A 17,935-nucleotide genomic window follows, 5' to 3' on the forward strand; every position below is an offset into this window, starting at 1 on the left:
AGGACTGAATGACCACTAATCATGCGATGAGCAGTCTGCCGCGCATATCGCCCTTCTAATTGCGAGATATCATGGGTTAGGCTCAGGGGGGTCGGATGAGCTTTGTTGCGTTGAGAAAAAAATGAGAGAAGACTCATGTGGGCTGCCGGAGGACGGTCAACGAGAGAGTCCAGCCGCCCCTTCAATCTCCCTGGACATGGAACGACGGCATGAGGATTCCTGGACATCATTATGCTGTGTAACGATCGGAGCCTGCCTGTGAGCCAGCGTTGAACATTGTCGTTGAGAAATTGACAGGCTGAGATTTTTTTGGGGAGTTGGTGTCAGTCAGGCCGGGCCGCTCATAGCCTGCGTGTAGGTGGGTAACGAAGAGGGTGTCGGTGACGGAAAGTGGCAGAGTAGCTGATTCACAAGGGACTGCCACTCGGGGATGGAGTCGAGACAATACTTCTTGGATATAGCAGTGATTTGTTGCATCCGGCATGGGGGGGTTTCACAACATACGGGCTTAGCCAGCCTGAAATATGGCCTGGGTAATGCCTTCTGTAAATAAAAGGTGTGTTACACAAGCTGACTGGGAAGCAAAGGTTTTTGCTTTAATGGGGGATTTTCCACTCACCAACATGACCACGTCGCGGGCATTTCTCCTCACCTTTCACCCACCAAAGCTCGAGGCCCACTTCTTCCCCTCGACCGAAAACCTCAAGACACCAACGATGGACAGCAGCTTCAACATTAACCGACGAAATTCGGCGTGGTCCCAAAAGCTCTCTGTGGGCATGTTCTCCCAAGATCAACTCTCCAGGTGTTTGCAAAGGATGGGAGACGGAAGCTTGGAAATCGAGTCTAGGAAAGGCTCCCTTATCATTCGATCCCAACGCAGTTTGTCTCCTGTAAGCTCAAGTGCATCGAATGCATAGAATTTCACTAACAAACTCTCCAGGATGAAGTCAGAAGTTTACACAGAAATTTCGGGTCGGTAAAGACATAGCAGGTAGCTCGTCTCGGTACTGCATGGTCGACGACTTCATTTTTCGAGAGCAAAGGAGTGCGAGTGGGCACCCGGCGGTGTCGCCTTGTCGGGTGCAATCACGGAAGTAGGCCCACTTCTGGACACGGGAGGGTCACGCTATTACGCGGGATGACACCCAGAATAAGTAATATGATGACCTGAGGCGCAGTCACCGGTCAACTAGCTGCAGCGAGGCTTCAGCGGCCCAGCGGATCAGGTTTGTCGCCTTATGTACGTACCGCTAGACTGATTGTTGTTGAGGTTTCATTCGTTCCAAGTGAAGGGGGTTAGGGGTACATCATCCGCAGTTGAAGCCAAGCAAGGACAGTGCAGCGATTTCATATGTATTGGACAGGTATTGGTGATGTTTCATTCGTTGGTTGAGGGGGCGCAGGCGAGGGAGGGAGCCTCGAATCAGATTATCTATTAGACACTGGAATTTGCATTTAGCCTACAGGAGCTAACGCCATTGATTGGCATGTGCATTGGTACAACACCCTGCCAATCGCATTCAATCTAAGATATGCCTGCAAGACCATTTCCAGCAGGTGATTTCCTGGTCGCAATCAACACATTCTCACAGAGGAATGTCCACGCGAACAAAGCACAGCTCACAAAGCTCATGGTTGGCACCCAATCAAAGCACCATTCCGGCGTGAGCTGCACTTCGCCCACAGGTAGGCCTTGCCTGATGATCTATCGTCAGATTGGTCGGTCCTTGTCAGCCATGGGATTGCCTTAGGGCATGTTCCCATCCTCCCTTTTCTACACCTTTTTCTAGGCAATCCTTGAAGGCATGCAGGCGAGGCTGCATAGTCGAACCTGTCAGTAGGCGCCAACATGTACGACGACCCTCATCCGAATATCAAGACCACATCTAATGCTACTGACCTAACCCAGCCAGAACCCCTTCCCTGTAAGCTGCCATTCCAGCAACTGTTGCGGTAGGGCCAACAATAAAGATTCCGAGAGAAATAGCCATTGCGGATACTAAGCACTGCAAGTTTGCAATATACCCGCAGAGTCTCAAGCTTAAGGGTGCAGCCCCTAGGGACAAAAGAAGTGACGACAACGTGAAGATGATTCCCTCGTACTTGGAGAACCCCAATCTTACCAAAGCCTCATTGTTTCCCCCAAATGATAAGCTGTGGCGTACACCGTAGTTGAAGACGTTGGTAAAGTGGATAGCTGTGGATATAATAAACGCGGAATAGTGAACAAGTCGGATGTATGGCAAATCTGCCTTTGCAAACATATTGCGCGTTCGTTCCCTTTCGATCTGAAGCTTGGACTTCTCGTCATCAGCTTCGCGTGGGGAGTTTCCAAGGGCCGACAGGCTTCTTGCTAGCATGAAGCAGATGATAGGAGCATTTCTCCAGATTATGATGGAGCTCGAGTCCATCCTAAGCATGGCGATCGTGGCTGGAAGGACATATCCGACTGTGACGATTGGCAGCACCATCTTTGCCGCCTCAACCGGCACATGTCTTCCGACAATGAGACCACACGACCAGTGGGCAAACAGCGCAGCTAGTGGTCCTATCGCGCCTGGCCCAAGGAAGTTGTTGACAAGGGCGAAGGTGACGATCCTTTGTTACTAGTCAGCCTGTTTTCCAAGGAAGACTTCTGGAACCCGTCGGTACCTTAGGGAGAAACTTACTGGACCCAAGAAGTAATTTTGTTGCCCACTCGGTTCGATTCAACTAGCGCCATTGCCAATAACGAGGCTGTATTGACGAGAAATGCAAAGGCTGGCAAGTTTGACGAACTCTTGGCATCCGTTGAGGATAAATCGTCAATAGCCAACTCAAGACTCTTGGGTAAGCGCAGCAGGCCAGCAGCCAAGGCACAAAGGCTCGTGGTGACAGCGATAGATGCCAGCTTATTGATCTTGCTCAGATTCTTCACTGGTCTTGCGGGCAGCTCGTCTTCGAACGGGACAGCCCGAGGACGACGAGGAATCTCAAGCCCATCTAAGCTGGTCGCCGGAGAGCAAAATTCCACACCTCTGTAAAGGACACCGAAAGACCCAAGAGCTGGCATGAAGTATCGCGCAATGAGCTTTCCTATCGTTGATCGTTGAGTAAAGGCATTCTGGAGCCAGTAACCTTGCTGGACAACATCTTGAGCCCGTTCCTGCTCATGCAATATGTGATTAGCATCAGTGATAAGGTCGGTGTGTCGTATGAGTTACTCACAAATCTGATGGCATGAACCTCTGCAAGCACGTCTTCTATTTGTTTCTCGCTGAGCCCGTCGGGACTCGAGTCGAAATTTCGGAGCAGAGCGTTAACTAGAAGTGCCCCTGACTCAATGGCGCCGTTTCCACCCTGACCTGTTACAGGATCAACCTACCAAAGACACTGTTGTTAGCGCAGATGCTGGAAGCGATCGCATCATGTAGGAACTTGAGTTCCAGGCGCCTTACCTTATGAGCAGAGTCTCCGATGGTGACAAGTCTCTTGTAGTGCCACTTCTCAAACACATAAGTTTGGAGTGGTGCCAAAGTAGTCACGATGCGCTTCTGGTACAGTTCTCCAAAGGTCATGTTCTCCAGGATGCGGTCGTTTGCGTGTTGTTTCACGATTCTTGCCTCATCGTCTTTGGTGTACCTGTCCAACATTGATATCAGTCACTGCACGTGAACGAACATATGAGAAAAGTCTTCGTCCAACCCACCTGGGAATGTTCTCTCCGTAAAGAGTCTCTTTCAACTCCATGAACAGGAACCAGTACACTCTGTTACCGGGAGCCGCCATGAGAAAGTAGCTGTGACCCTCGGAAAGAGTGTTGTGCTGGCTAGCCGCGGGGTAGGCCTCGGGTCGATGGGAGATTCCAAAAATGCAGAGAGTTGTAGCAGGAACTTTGGAGTATTCATCGTGGGGGAAGTAGCCAGGAGGAGCATTGCGCCACATCTCCTTCCTCACGGTGCTGTGAATGCCATCGGCTCCCACGACGATGTCACCGCTGAAGACTTGGCCGTCCTTCGTTGTAACCCGGGCAGATGATTCCATGATGTCGACAGAAACGGCTCGTTTGGAGGTGAGAACTCTTTCTTTGCGCTTTAGGTTAGAGTAGAGAACCTGGATGAGCATCTGCCTGTCGATGAATATCATCGGATACCCGAGCCTGTCTTTGAATTAGCCTCAACTATAGAATCGTCAACACAAAGATACAACTCACATCTTCTCCCACATTTCCATGAGATCGTGTTGATAGCCATACGCCTTGCCTGAGGCCTCTCTCAGGTACGCTTGTTGGTAGACTTGATCCTCAGCCTTTGCTCGATACGCTTCGTAACAGCCAAGCTGGTCCAGGATTCGGAGACCGTTTGGCAACAGACCAATGCTGGCGCCGACTTGAGGTGCGATGTCGGGGTAAGCCTCCAACACTACGTAGTCGATGTCGAATTTCTCAAGCATGTTGGCCAGCGCAAGGCCAGCCACACTACCACCAACGATGACAACTCGAAAAGGCATCGCGAAGCGTTTGAATCTGCTCAATGATTGTAAGATGAGGTAATGACGCAAAGGAAGAGGACTGGAGAGGGAATAGATACTGAGAGCGACATTTTGGCAGGTTTGACACTTCAGCTAGTGGTATTATGCATTTCGAAGCCCAACAGCCGGGCGAGATGGGATTCCGATTGCGGAATCGGACTGGTTCAAGTCCCCGTGCCAAGGTTGAGACACTGCCGGCGTTGAAGAACCTCCACAATAATTGCGAATCGACCGGCACTTTTTCGATCCCACCGGGTATCAGTGGGTAGGGCGCCAGGGGCATTCGGCATCGGCCGTGGTCCTAATCTAGTCAAAACACGCATATCGTATGAGGATTGGTGAGTGTCAACTTTTTGAGCCAATATGTTGCTCCACTCCTACACGGGGGATGTATATAAACAATGACAAAACTGCACTCCCCACCCCACCCCCACCACTCCCCGAGGGGGCTGGCCAACGCAAGCCCTGTCAGAAGGGGCTGAGCGAATTCTGAGCTCAACTATCCGTTGTCGATACAGCATACAAGATGTAAGGCTGAATTAGTTGTGTTGCCAATTTTGATTATGACGCGACTGACATTTCCATCGTGGGATTTTTGGAGAGCTAGCGTCGGTATTTTGTACACATATCTTACAACTCAAGTAGACAAATAGTCTGGATGCTAATTAGGCGGAGCTATCTTCACAAAGGCAATCCGGCACGCTGAATGGTAGGAAACCTCACGTAGTAGGAAGGAATCAAGTCAACTGTACACTAAATTCTAACCAAATTGAATTTGACCTTCATCTGCACCTTTGTCTCTTCCTACGTTCATAGGGATTCCGCAAGACGCTAGTCTTGACACTATCAAATGTCCGTCCCTCAGATCAAGCCCCAGTCGCCCGTATTCTTCAAATCCTCAACAAAGATCCCGGACTTCTCTTTCTCTTCCTCTTCCTCAATACTCCAGGGCTGCACCTGATGGCCTACTGGTAGATTGGTATTCTTGAACGGTTTGCCGCCCTCAACTGCCAAGCAAGCGTTTTCGAAGTTCTCGGTGACATATTTTTCGGCATGATGGGTCCATACCCACTTGCCGAGGAGCATAGGCTGTCTTTCATCCTTGAGAATCTCGTTCATGTCGCGGTGAACCTGACGCCTGTTCACGAAGCCATTGTGTTGCAGCAGTGAAGTACGTTCATATCTACGTTGCAGCGGTTAGAGGCCATGCTGGATGCAATGCACAAACTTTTCAACTTACCTGAGAAGCTGATGAACTCGAACAGCCAGCGCGATGCGATCTTTGCCCCCTAGCCTCAAGCACTCGGGAAGTGACATGGCATCTTCAAGAGCCATGGAAGCTCCGTTCCCGGATGATGGGATGAAGCTGTGCGCTGCATCACCAACTTGAATAATGTGACCGCCATCGGAGTGCCACTTGGGTTGGGGGTTACGGCAGCACAGCTTCCATCGCACAACAGTGTTCGGCGGGGTACTGTGAATCGCTTCCATGAGGACTGGATCCCAGCTCTCCTTATCGGGCATGACATCCGCGGTTTGCTCAGGGGTCACGGTCGATGACCAGGACTCTACGGCGGTGCCATCATCCTGTGGAGTTTACATTAGCCTGAGTTACAAGGTGGCGAGAAACGCATACCTTGTGCGTGATACCTAGGAAGATATGAGTCTTTGACAAGAGGAACACGATGTACATGTCAGGACTAGACTTCTGTCAGTGAAACCTGCGGTACCAGGACCACATACAAGACGTACGCGGTATACATGCGCAGCTGGGGTCGTTCAAGCTCGGCAACTACTTTCTGCAAGGCGGGAGCATCTTTGATGTGGTCGGTCGAGTACATGACACGATCAGCGCAATATCCCGTGCTAACTGCGCGAACCGGGTTGCCCAGCGTTACACCGCAACTCTTAGAGCCGATGCCATCCGCCGCTATCACAACGTCGCCGGTGAAAGTGCGACCGTCTTCAGCATGGGCCGTAGCAGTTCCCTTGCCATCCTCGGAGTACTGTGTGATGTTGACACCGTAAGTCACGGGGATTCCCAAACGTTTGCACTGACCCAGGAACATCAAGGCAAGATCTCTCCGACTCGCTATCGGCTTGGCTCGAATGGGCCAGATGACATGAGTGGCAACTCCGGGGAGGTGATGCTCGAACTCGGCCTTTGGAATGGCAAACTTCCCATCGCGATGGCAGAAACATGTTTCAACGTCGAAAGCAAATTGGTCCCATTCCTGAAGCATCGTGGGGTACTCCTTCAAGGTGGCGTAACTGTTTGGGCCGAGTCTGATAACATCGCCTAGGTAGAAGACGTCAGCCGAAAATTAGAAGATAATCATAGACAAATTGAACGCGTACCAGCCTCAGAGATGGCCTCCCCCTTCTCAAGTACTTGAACCTCATGACCCTTTCTCCAATATTCGACGGCTGCCTGTAAGCCACCTAAGCCTGCACCAACGATGACAACGTTGATTCCAGAAAGGGGGTGTTGCACGACCCCGTCCACGATTGAACCACACTCAGGCATGTTTACTGATAAAAATCTGAGTCAAAGTCTTATCGAAAAACTGCGACAAGACTTCTCCAGACTCGTGTCTCGATTTCACGAGCTTTATAGTTCACCACTCTTGAACGTTAGCCAGTTCATGAGCTACCTTAACCTAGGTAGCTTCATAGTTGAAACGGAGAAAAATATGCCAGCGTTGTCTTCACGGACTTGGATCGCAACCCGGGGCCGCATATGATCTACGCGTCTACTGACTGCCACGGACGGATCTTTTATCAAACTGTCGGAGACGCGGGGGCTTTGCGGGTGGGAGAACCCACATTGGCTGCAGGGATAGCCCACCACCGCTCAGGACCCTTGCTCCAAAGGCACTCTACGAAGTACGCCTGCAAACAGATGGTTAGATAGAAGCAGGAACAACGTTAACGACTACTTGAAGACGCATTCTGCCCCTAAATTGAATGGGGGATGGTTCCCGCAACTAGTTCCCATGTTGCCGCTGCACTAGCTAGCATGTTCATGTCATGAGTCGCAGCGGAGCTCCGCCGCAGTTACCACCCGGTGGGAGGCGCTGGTGTCGCAGGCTTCTTCGCATTATTACAATAGCCCGGAACTAACTCCACTGACACCAATGATTTTCCCAGACCTCTCATGCCCCAGGTTTCTTGGTCTTTCAGTGTGCTCAACCCTCGTTTTTTCCCCGTTTGAATCTCATACGACTTCGCGACAACGCGGACCAGCATAGGTGAATACAAATACTTGGTTCAGTGAACTTTGTATTTGTTTCGGACCACTACTTGCAATCTAATATCTCGACATGTACAGCTTCATATGCATTCGCACAGGGAATTGCGCCCCCGCCGATATCCTTCACCGGTCCTCAACTGTAATTGCAAGCGCTCAGAAGTCTTGTCCCCACCAGACCGAGTCGTCAAGACAGCAATAGCGGCAAACCCGCTTGTATATGAGTCCAGTATAGAGAAGCAAACTGTACTTCCCATCTCCTGCTCATCATCTTCATCTCATAGATCGCGGGACGAAGATAATCTGCTCCGCCAAAGGCTCCTCATGTCTTTCTTCCAGCTTTGCTCTTCCATGGCCATGGTGATTCATCAGTCGCGTGTAACGTGAGGTTGATCCCACTGCACCTGACTGGTGCTGGTACGGGGACGACTCAAGCTTCGAGGCGCAGTGAGCCTCGGTATGTTGAAGCTCCTTCGAGGGGACATCTGGGCATTCTGCCTGGCCTCCTGAAGTCCCGATTCGAGGTCCGGATATCGGACCTTCTCGTCAGCGATCGGGTCATCATCACCCATATGGCTGAGCGACTCAGTGGAAAGGTTCGGCCGCGAGAATCTGTTGAAGGCGATGAAGGTGTCTCTGTCGCCTTCGACAGCATTCGCGGGTGGCGGAACACGGACGGAGCGGCGGCGAAGGTGGACGGCGTCCTCTTGGATCGGCTTGACGCCCATGTAGCTGTAGATGGCGCTGAGGATGGGAATAGAGAGGCCGTGGACGACGATGGAAAACAGCGCCAGCCAGTAGACGACAGGACCCATAGCGCGGAGTACGTCAACGACCTCGTTATCGCCAACCGCTTCTGCTTCCGCCAGCTTGGGGAACAGATGGCGGGCATGCTCGACGTAAAAAGCAGCACCAACACCGATAGGACCAAAATAGCCCATAAAGAAGGCCTCCTTCCAATCTTTGATGGTGTTGGGCATCAGCTTGTAGGTCATCAGCACTGCGGGGATCCGACGGAACAGGAGGACAAGAGCGCCCAGGCCGAAGAGCCGACCGGGGCTGATCCCGGTAATGTCCGAGTTGAACTCGCTCCATGGGATGATGGTGCCAAGGTACATGAAGCCGCCGAAGTTGAGCAAAACATCGATACTGGCGTTGACCTCGTCGTGTCTCTTTTGCGCTTCAGCTAGGAACTCTCCATCCCAGTTAAGTGCGCTGCCGGCGACGAAGCAGGAAAGAAGGTCGTCGGTACCGATAGCTCCGGAGGTTCCCATCATGAAAAGCTATAACACTGTTAGATCTACTCGCTTTCAGGTTTCGGGGGTGATACGCACGCCGATGGCAGTCGGAACAAGGACATAGCTCTCGGAATCGATCCACTTCCTGGTATCTTGTTAGTCGCAGACTTTAACAACCCCCTACATCCGAATTGTGCGCACCTCTTGACCGAGAACTTCAAAGCATATCTGATCAGAGTTCCGAAGATGACGCCATATGCAATACTCATCAGGACGAAGTAAAGCCACGTCTCGAGGAACCAATTCTGAAGGGCGATTCCCACTCCACCGCCTTGACGGCCGACATCTCCTGCCCTCGGTAGCAGAGCACGTGCTACCGCGTGCAAAGTGGAGTCACCGGTATGCAATGCTTCCTTCCCGTCCGCATGCCGCATAAGGTACACTGGGGAGATCAGTTAGCCAAGACGTACACCCAATGGAGACGTGATACTTGCCACTGAGCATGAGGAACGGGAAACCAAAGCCATCGTTTGCTCCAGCCTCCGATGATATTATCTCTCGGAGCGAGCGTCTCACGAACTTGTCCGAGAACGGGCCCTTCGCGACAGCTTGTGACAAAACCGGATCTGTGGATGTAACACAGGATCCAATAACCATCGCTCCCAAAAGGGTCACTTTTGGGATAGTTGCAAGGATGCAGATAGTGGTAGCAAGCCACATAATGGTCATGACGGGTAGCATCAGAACAAGCATGTCCTTCCACTTGGTCTTCTGGTATTTCGCGGGGAGTTGGTAGCCAGCCATGACAAGTTGGATGCCGATCATCACTCTCATGAGACCCTATCATGAGTAACCCGTCAGTTTCTTAGCCAATAAGCACGTGGCACCATGGTTGGCAGGGGCGAGTGGACAAAGGCTGTACGAACTAGAGTGATGTCGTTTGTCTGACCTGGGACAGCTGACCCCCATCTTTCGCTGTCGAGGAACTTGGCCGCGAGCGGACCAAGACACACGCCTAGAACCACGGCCGGTACTATAAGATGAAGAAAAGAATGTTAGTGTATCCCCTTGTCATACCCATGTGCTGCATCGTGCCATGCAGGACTGATCCGACGGTAAGGAATTGACAGGGCAAAAGACTTACAGGCCTCGCCTAGGTACCACGCATTCTTAATCTTGACAGAGATGACACCGTAAAGAATGATGAAGCCTCCTGCAGATGAGATACGATGATTAGTCACTGTCAAACAGCCCAAGGCTTGGGGTACCCACCGAAGACGGCAAGCACAACATTCAGTTCGCTGGGATCGAGAGTAGGCATCTTGGCTGTGTTGATTGTGGCTTCACTTTGAAGTTGGAGATCTCCGTGTGCCCAGAGGCAGTGGTGTGTGTGTGACGAGGGAGGCTGCCTTGGCCGGCAAGGGCTTTGGGTGTAAGGGGAAGATCTCTTTAGCTATTGCTCATACGATGATTGCATGAAATGTCTGGGGAAAAAAGGAAGACAAGAGATATCAAACACCCCTCGAGAGAAGATAAAGGATTATTAAAAGGACGTCTAGAGAAGGGAAGGAAAATCGCGCAAAAGATGAAGTCAGATAGGAGAAACTTGAAATGGCGAAGTGCAGAGATGTCCTCTAGTCTCTTGTGGTATGACGGTCACCCGGTACCCCAGCGCTGCTGATGGATAATGGTCTGGTGAGCGGCGGGAAAAGGCAAGTGATTTCTCCTCAGTGCCGAGAGTCGGTCTATTTAACAGTGGTATGTTTACCAGGGCCATACTTGGCCACGGATCAAAAGGGAGCGGCTTGGCCGCAGATCGCAGTGGCCGGTGAATTTTTAGAAATTTGGAAAATGGACCAAAACGCATCTGATTCATGGCCAAGTTGTGCCACGTAGATCCTGATAGGGGATTATTGTCACCAGGGGACGGATCGTGGAGGGCATCGATGGAACATTCGGGGAAGAGCGGCTTTCCGGCGCGGGAGACGACAGCCAATGTCTCTCCTAGGGAGATAAGAGCGCTCTAGAATAAGGAAATCCGGACTAAGGGCGGCGGTGTCTAGGTCATTCAGGATGCAACGTCTTGCGAAACGCCCTCGCTGACGAGTACAAGAGTTGGGACTTCCAGTCAATCTCGGCCATTTGGTTGTGGAAGGTCTTACAGATAGAACTCTTGTCGGTAACATCGCCGGTGATTCTGGGACGCACATCCGCTCGGCCGTTGCCGCATGTTGGTCCTCCCTCTTGTGGACCTTGAAGAATTTGAAACGATGAGAGAAGCTGGAGGCTTGGAGGCCCCAGGAACCGCACAGCCGTGTCCGTTGTTGGACAAGATGAACCACTATTTCGGGCTTGGAGCTGTCATCTATCATTGCTGCAGAGAAAGTCTGCGACACGCGTTCCGACAACGCCGAGATGGTAGCTGTTGGCAGGCTGATCTCTTGAACGAGAAGCATCAAAGCTGAAAGGTGGAGTTGATAGCCACTGACAAAGTTCTACTTTGGGAAAAGTGCGAAGTAGGTGTGCCGTCGCTTAATTATCTTGGCTCAATTGATTGCATTTGCAATGCCAACTCAAAAATAGTTACTCTCATTAAGTTGATGGAGCATAATGGGAGGCTACGATCGTGATATCTCATGAAGTCGTTGTTTCCCCGGAATGCCAAGGCTTCAGTTTAAGGGCGGCGGAGAGGACCATGGGAGGAAGAAGGGACGAAAACAACACCTCGCGGGGGCCCCCTGGGTACTGGAAACTGGTGCTGGGCAGGTAAACAGGTATCAATGTTAATGTCTAAGGAGGCGACAAGCCAAACCTGCCCAGAGGAATAGAGTGGGATGCCCAGCTGCCCAGCATGGCGAAATGACGGACAAGAATCTTAGTGTCTTAACAGAGTGACTGGGCGGACAGGGCCCGGCGGCGGACAGCGGAACCCTCATTGGATAAAACGTCGTTGAAGTAGGCGTGTGGCCCGCCCTGAGACTCTCGGCGGAGGGGCCCGTAATTCGCGGCGGTGTCACCGTTTCCTCGGCGCCAAGCGGAGGAAGCAGGTGGTTGTTGTGTTGTTGTCGACCTCCGCTGGGTGGAGCAGGGCGCGAGCCGGCCACCCTTCGCCGGTCTGACGACCACCGTTGAGCGAGGCCAAGGAAGGATTGTCTTGGTTCATGATTGTCATAGGACCCGCATGTTCTTGGGTGCGCTTGGCTGTCAGGGATTGTTGGCTGACGTTGGGACCACCCGGCGCTCGGCGCTTCTTGGGTGAGGCTCGGCGCTTGTCGCTTGGCGGTTCAAGTCAGGTTACTCTTGCATAAGAACTTCTTGCTTCTTCAATCCGATTCAAAGATGGATCATTATTGTTCATTGAATGTGATCAGTAACGTTGAATGATGTGAATTCTTCCGTCCTCTTGGAGTGCTGTAGAACTCCAGACTTTCAAGAATGGCTTTCGGCAGGATGACGTGATGCACAAGAGAGTGCTGTATAGAGGTAGCCAGGGCATTTATGAATTGACAAATAAAAAAGTATAGTCACCTGTAGGTGATGGTGGTGGAAGCCTGTACACACTGAGGGTTATCCACATGCTGTTCTCCTGAAGCCCACGTAAGCTGTTTGATCACCTCCATCCTCCGGCTTTCTTGCATGCTTAATGCCTCGCCTGCTTGAGAGTTTTAGACATGTCAGGAAGGCAGTATATTATCAAGGCATCGTACTCGGACATAGAGTATTGTTGTATCTGACGAAACCCTTCTTCAAGCTGCCCCCGTCAAGAAAGACTACTTGAACGTTATGCACCTCAGGATACGTGTCTATGATAGAGTAATTCCAGTGAGGAGCAATATCCGTGCCTACTCTTCAAATTGCATGCGGAACATTGAATTTAGAGGCTTATATGCCCGATTTGTCCACGCCGTCTAAATCGATCTGCCGAATATAGGTTTAGTAAGATCTTTCAAACGATGTTCTGTGTCAATGGGAAAACTGGTATTGCGTTGTACCCGCTCACGACGCGGGCAATGCCACGCTTTACGGGTTGAGAATTTAATGCCACACAATGTAATAATGCTGTGCTGAGCTCTCTATTATGTGAGTTCGTCATAAGCAGGAATACGAACTAATGGCATGGTGTTTGGGTCAGAATATGGCAGGCAAAAGGGAAGAAATGAACGTCAGCGGACCGGTTATGCCAGGGCCTTGTGATTCTCGAGGCAGCAGAGCTTGCGAAGACAAGACAAGCCACAGTATTGGAACGGGGTTTAGTGGGCCCACTGGATTTTTCGGCGTTTTCGGCGTTTAGAGGTCAGATTACCAGGCCCCCTCAAGGGGCGAGAAGTTAGCTCAGACATCATCATTAATCCTCATAGATGGAGGGCATAATTCACTCAATTCTCAGCGGATTTTCGAGCCTTTTATCCCGTTCTTTTTGTTTTAGATCTGAAAAGAACGCGAAGAGTTTTTTCCTTTTTCTTTCAGGATCGTAGGCCTTAGAACCGTAGAGTTACGTAGTTACAGTAGCCTTACGCGCCCCCGGGCGCGTGCGCGCCGCTGCATCGCATAGCTCTCGGCCGCCTGGCCTACGACCATTTCAGTATTATCGGACAATGTCGCTCCGTCTGAGCAGCCACCCGGTTGTACCTCAGTAGCTTTGCGATTAAATGATTGGTTGAGCGTTTGTTTCCCCCTTTTCTGCCCGCCTCTCTGAACATGACTTTTACTCTATTAATATCGCATCAGAACTGTGAGCTGAAAGACAACTTCATGGTCTCGATGCAAGTCTACAATGTAAAGTTGCCGACACGGTTCAATGGTCCATATACTTGGTTCTTAGGGTATCACCATTGTGTTTTGAGGCAGTTCTCTTCGTTGACTAATGATGTTGCCAGCTCTGGTCAACAAGATACGTTGGCAGAGCCCGCCTCCTCGACACCGCAAAACAAGGATGCCGATCCTTCTGCTCTGTTTAAATCCCTGATGGACCTTTAAAGAAGCTTATTACGCCTCGTTTCCTCTGCGAAGGCACGTAAATAGTTCATTTTCATACTTTTACGGCAGAAAGAGACTTGAGAAGCCGGTGTTCCGAGAAAACTGGCAATGGCGTTGTCATGTGTATAAGCTTTTCAGCCGTTGGGCGACAGCTGTAGTCACCAAATGCCAAAACTCAAAGTGATGATTCCCACATGCTGGCAGCTCTCATTTCCTCCACCGTCTAGACTGAAGCTACACGGTGTCTAGTCTGCTTACATGCGTGATCCATATTCAAGTTTGGCTGGGGCTGAAGAACAATGTGAATCCGGGGCGTGATCCACTCATCTCCACGAACTCTAAACATAGCCAGACTTCTTCTGATAGACCCGGCAGAGAGGTTTGGCGGGCCTAGCCGGCTTCTTCTAGATCCATAGCGTTCGGGTTAAACCGAGGTGGATTGAGGTTCTTCATGGGCTGACCAACCACGGCATCCCCTTTTTGACTGACCTCGCAGACAGGTGCTGACCGTCCCGAGGCTACGGATGGACAGGTCTGAGGGATCTGTGCTGATGGCGACTTCGGCCGTCGCTTAATGAGCTGACAAGGGAACCGGCGAGAAAACATGGCTAGAGCAAAGAATAAAGCTTTGACGGGTCGTGGCGTCGGCGCATAGACTTATTTCTTATTCCATTAGCTTGTATGTACTGAGCTCCCATGTCATGAGTCACGACTGGGCAGATGGGCCTGTAATGAAAGATGAACCTGCTGAATAATACTGAGAGCAGTGAAGATGTGAACGAAGATGTCGATATCATCCGAATAATAGATCGTCCAGAATACAAGGATCGGTTTGAAGTTCTGCATAGCTCAGCTTTCCCCTGAGGATCTCATCGGACGATTTTCAGGAACAAGACAATTCGGACGAACACACAGACACTTGAAAGCCGAGTCTAGGCTCTCTGATAACCAACCTTCCCCAGCCTCCACAAAACTGTTCCCCGTAACCTCCACAAACGTTCCCAATTCTGCTGAGGCGTCCTCGTTTCCAACTGCCCGGGTCCAGCTGCGGCTGACTCTGTGCCTCTCCATCGCACATCTCTTTATGCGTGCACAGTTACACCGTTTCCCCGTTTCCCGTTCCTTTGTGGTCCAGAACAAGGGCGGAGGGACATGGCACGACCAATCCCAACGACTCGGTTTCCAACAACTAGGGCTCTTTGTTCTCTCCTTTGTGCAGCCTATGCGCACCACTGGTGCGGCTCGCGGGAGGTTGACAATAGCTGGTATCCTATTGGGCGACCGACAATTTAGCATCGAGCCCACCGCGAATTTCAACGGCGCTAAGTGCAACGGACCGGCTAGACCTTCCCCAAACTACCGTGTCCGTTTCGAACCCCGTTCGACGCTAGAGACATCGGATACCGAATTCTTCTGTGCTGTAGTTCCCGACTGGAGCAGTGTCGTGCTTTGTCAGAACGCCCGCATTACACGAGAGGATAGTCAACTTCGCTGATGCCGTTGAGCTGTGAAGATGGCTCACTGTTCGCGCAAAGCAGGCGTTTGCCACAGCCCAGAGTAAGCTTATCTCCAGGTCTAGATCGAAACGGTAAAGTCAGAAACATCTAAACGCTTGGAAAACTCCCGAAATCGAGAATGCCAAGTTTCTATAAAGACAGCCCATTCGCATCTGGGAATCAAACCTCTTGGCATCATCACTCAGACACCATCGCCAAGGATCGCCAAGAACCGCCAACTAACACCAACAGCCAAACACCTAACCCACCAACACCGCCAAAATGCACGCCAGCCTCTACCTCCTCACCAGCTTCTTGGCCCTCACCTCCGCGGCCACTGTTGACCTGGCTCCCCGCAAGGGCGGCTCTGATGACAGCGGCTCCGGCTCCAGTGGCAAGGGCAGCAGCGGCAGCAACACGTGCTCCGTCTGGACCAAGGTCAACAAGGACCTGAACACCCGCTTCATGGCCGGCGACCAGTGCAACGATCTTGCCCGCGCCGCCATTCGTGCCATCTTCCACGACTGCGGCTCTTGGGATACCACACAAGGCTTCAGCGGTGGCTGTGACGGTTCTCTGATTCTTGGCAAGAGCTCATCTGCCGGTGACCCCGATGAGCTCTTCAGAAACGAGAACCGCGGCCTGCAGAACATTGCCAAGGTTCTCCAGGACATGGCCACCCAGTACGGAACATCAGTTGCTGACATGATTGTGTTTGCTGGAAGTAAGTTACCCCATGGTCGACGACTTGAAGAAGCCTGCTGAGTCTGATCAACTTAGATGCCGCAATCTTTCTGTGCCCCGGCGGTCCCAAGGTCAAGACCTTCGTCGGCCGCAAGGACTCCACTGCCAACGCCAAGCCTGGCGGTCTCCCAGACGTCTTTGCCTCCGCGTCCGACCTCTTTGCTCTCTTCCAGGCCAAGGGCTACAGCGCCGAGGACCTTGCCGCTCTTCTTGGCGCTCACAGCACATCAACTCAGAACTTCGTCGACCCCAGCCAGAAGAACGCATCTCAGGACTCCACCCCCGGCAAGTGGGATGTCAATTACTACGCCGAGACATACAACTACGCCTCTCAGGCCGCTCCCAAGACTGCTCCCCCGGGCGTCTTCGTCTTCCCCTCTGATGAGAAGCTCGCCACAGACACCAAGACCGATGTTGCCGCCAAGTTCCAGGGCTTCATTGGCCAACAGAACAAGTGGGCTAGCAGCTTTTCCGGCGCGTAAGTTATTCATCAAGTCCTGTTTCTACCACAGTTGAGCTAACACGGATTTAGTATGGAAAAGATGGCTCTTTTCGGAAACGACAAGAGGACCATGACTGACTGCACCGACTCCATTGCGAGGGTGTAGAGCCTCACGGGCTGAGTGATATGACTTTACGATTTCTTTGTTTCAATTCGATGTTCTTTTTAGACTTCTCTATTTCCCAGACTGGCCTTATTCATTGGCGGGAACTCATCCTTCACATTATGACTCTTATGAACGAATTGTTCATAGATTTACTTCTAATGATACTTCTGATCAATTCAAATGCGACCGAGGTGTGATTTCCCAAAGCGGCTTGGGCCTTGTCTTCATCCCTTAAGACGGTTAAGCGTCGAATTCCGATACCCCCTTTTCGCAAGTGCTCAGACACCGGACTGGCGCCATGGCTGTGTACCTTACATACAATGACCTAGCCGATTTCTTCCTCAAGTTCGGTTCTACCTTCCGAAATTGAAAGCCATAATTTCATGTGCTCATACTCCCCATCCGGCCAGTGTCTCTTGGCCCTGGTCCGTGAACATCAACTTCCCATTCGTATATCCCACGAACCAAATGCCCAGATATCGCCAATGCCACAACCAGAAGTGGTCCCTCGCCCCGAACCATCCAAATACGAGATCCAAATTATAGCATAAATCATTGCAGGCACCGAGAACTAAGACGCTCATGATCGCAGCGAGGTGCACGGCTCTAGCACCATAGATGCGGTCCACGATGAAGGCGTTGATGAGACCGCCCATAGCCCCTCCCATGCCGAGTGGGCAAAAGACGATTGTCCACATGAATTTGGGAAGCACGTCGCGCCAGCCTGAGAAGAAGATGATGCTGACGATGAGCATGGCAACTTCAAAGATGAAAGAGTTGATGTAGAACAGTAAGAAAGGCCGCAGGTAGATTGCTCTGCGCTTAGAGGCTGTGGGTTTCTCCTCTGGAGAGGTGATGATCGGCTGGAAATTTGGCTCAGACATTTCGTATATCGCTTGATAGATGAGCTTTCCGTATCAAAAGTTCATTGACAACGGTCCGGGAGTTTCCAATCGAAGAGGATACGGTCTACTGCCAACTTATATCACATCAACTGACTACATAACCGTATGCTTTTTGCCTCGGGTCTGGCGCGATTACTAAACTGGGAGTTTTATACTCGGCTAAGATTACTCCGCTGTTGTCACACAGGCGAGGGTTCAGTGATTA

General features: G+C 51.3%; 6 protein-coding genes across 6 annotated transcripts; 2 read left to right on the forward strand and 4 right to left on the reverse strand.

The window, feature by feature from the left end:
- Window positions 1-623: 623 nt before the first annotated feature.
- On the forward strand, window positions 624-1,932 carry CGGC5_v012647 (uncharacterized protein; the record flags this gene model as incomplete). Its single annotated transcript, XM_066152727.1, has 4 exons — window positions 624-893; window positions 944-979; window positions 1,845-1,854; window positions 1,913-1,932. The coding sequence occupies 4 exons, from the start codon at window positions 624-626 to the stop codon at window positions 1,930-1,932; spliced, it is 336 nt and encodes a 111-aa protein (XP_066007918.1).
- Window positions 1,933-2,044: 112 nt separating this feature from the next.
- andE-0 (FAD-dependent monooxygenase andE) lies at window positions 2,045-4,491 on the reverse strand (the record flags this gene model as incomplete). The annotated part of the gene is made up of 7 exons (XM_032030224.2): window positions 2,045-2,059; window positions 2,127-2,601; window positions 2,673-3,148; window positions 3,211-3,363; window positions 3,441-3,624; window positions 3,692-4,141; window positions 4,196-4,491. 7 exons carry the CDS (start codon window positions 4,489-4,491, stop codon window positions 2,045-2,047), a joined length of 2,049 nt encoding a protein of 682 aa, XP_031890072.2.
- Window positions 4,492-5,373: 882 nt separating this feature from the next.
- Window positions 5,374-7,039, reverse strand: fsr3-1 (FAD-dependent monooxygenase fsr3; the record flags this gene model as incomplete). Its single annotated transcript, XM_032030223.1, has 5 exons — window positions 5,374-5,695; window positions 5,753-6,099; window positions 6,149-6,212; window positions 6,265-6,811; window positions 6,871-7,039. 5 exons carry the CDS (start codon window positions 7,037-7,039, stop codon window positions 5,374-5,376), a joined length of 1,449 nt encoding a protein of 482 aa, XP_031890069.1.
- Window positions 7,040-8,130: 1,091 nt separating this feature from the next.
- CGGC5_v012650 (putative Na(+)/H(+) antiporter) lies at window positions 8,131-10,321 on the reverse strand (the record flags this gene model as incomplete). The annotated part of the gene is made up of 7 exons (XM_066152728.1): window positions 8,131-9,045; window positions 9,097-9,145; window positions 9,202-9,442; window positions 9,471-9,840; window positions 9,927-10,033; window positions 10,145-10,213; window positions 10,273-10,321. The coding sequence occupies 7 exons, from the start codon at window positions 10,319-10,321 to the stop codon at window positions 8,131-8,133; spliced, it is 1,800 nt and encodes a 599-aa protein (XP_066007883.1).
- A 5,434-nt stretch (window positions 10,322-15,755) lies between these two features.
- On the forward strand, window positions 15,756-16,825 carry vpl1-0 (Versatile peroxidase VPL1; the record flags this gene model as incomplete). Its single annotated transcript, XM_032030221.1, has 3 exons — window positions 15,756-16,197; window positions 16,254-16,695; window positions 16,750-16,825. 3 exons carry the CDS (start codon window positions 15,756-15,758, stop codon window positions 16,823-16,825), a joined length of 960 nt encoding a protein of 319 aa, XP_031890131.1.
- A 389-nt stretch (window positions 16,826-17,214) lies between these two features.
- Window positions 17,215-17,709, reverse strand: CGGC5_v012652 (uncharacterized protein; the record flags this gene model as incomplete). Its single annotated transcript, XM_032030220.1, has 1 exon — window positions 17,215-17,709. One exon carries the CDS (start codon window positions 17,707-17,709, stop codon window positions 17,215-17,217), a length of 495 nt encoding a protein of 164 aa, XP_031890075.1.
- Between the last annotated feature and the right edge of the window lie 226 nt (window positions 17,710-17,935).

Source organism: Colletotrichum fructicola (genome assembly GCF_000319635.2).
Source record: "Colletotrichum fructicola Nara gc5 chromosome Unknown KSG_Nara_v1_contig07, whole genome shotgun sequence".
NCBI lineage: Eukaryota > Fungi > Ascomycota > Sordariomycetes > Glomerellales > Glomerellaceae > Colletotrichum > Colletotrichum fructicola.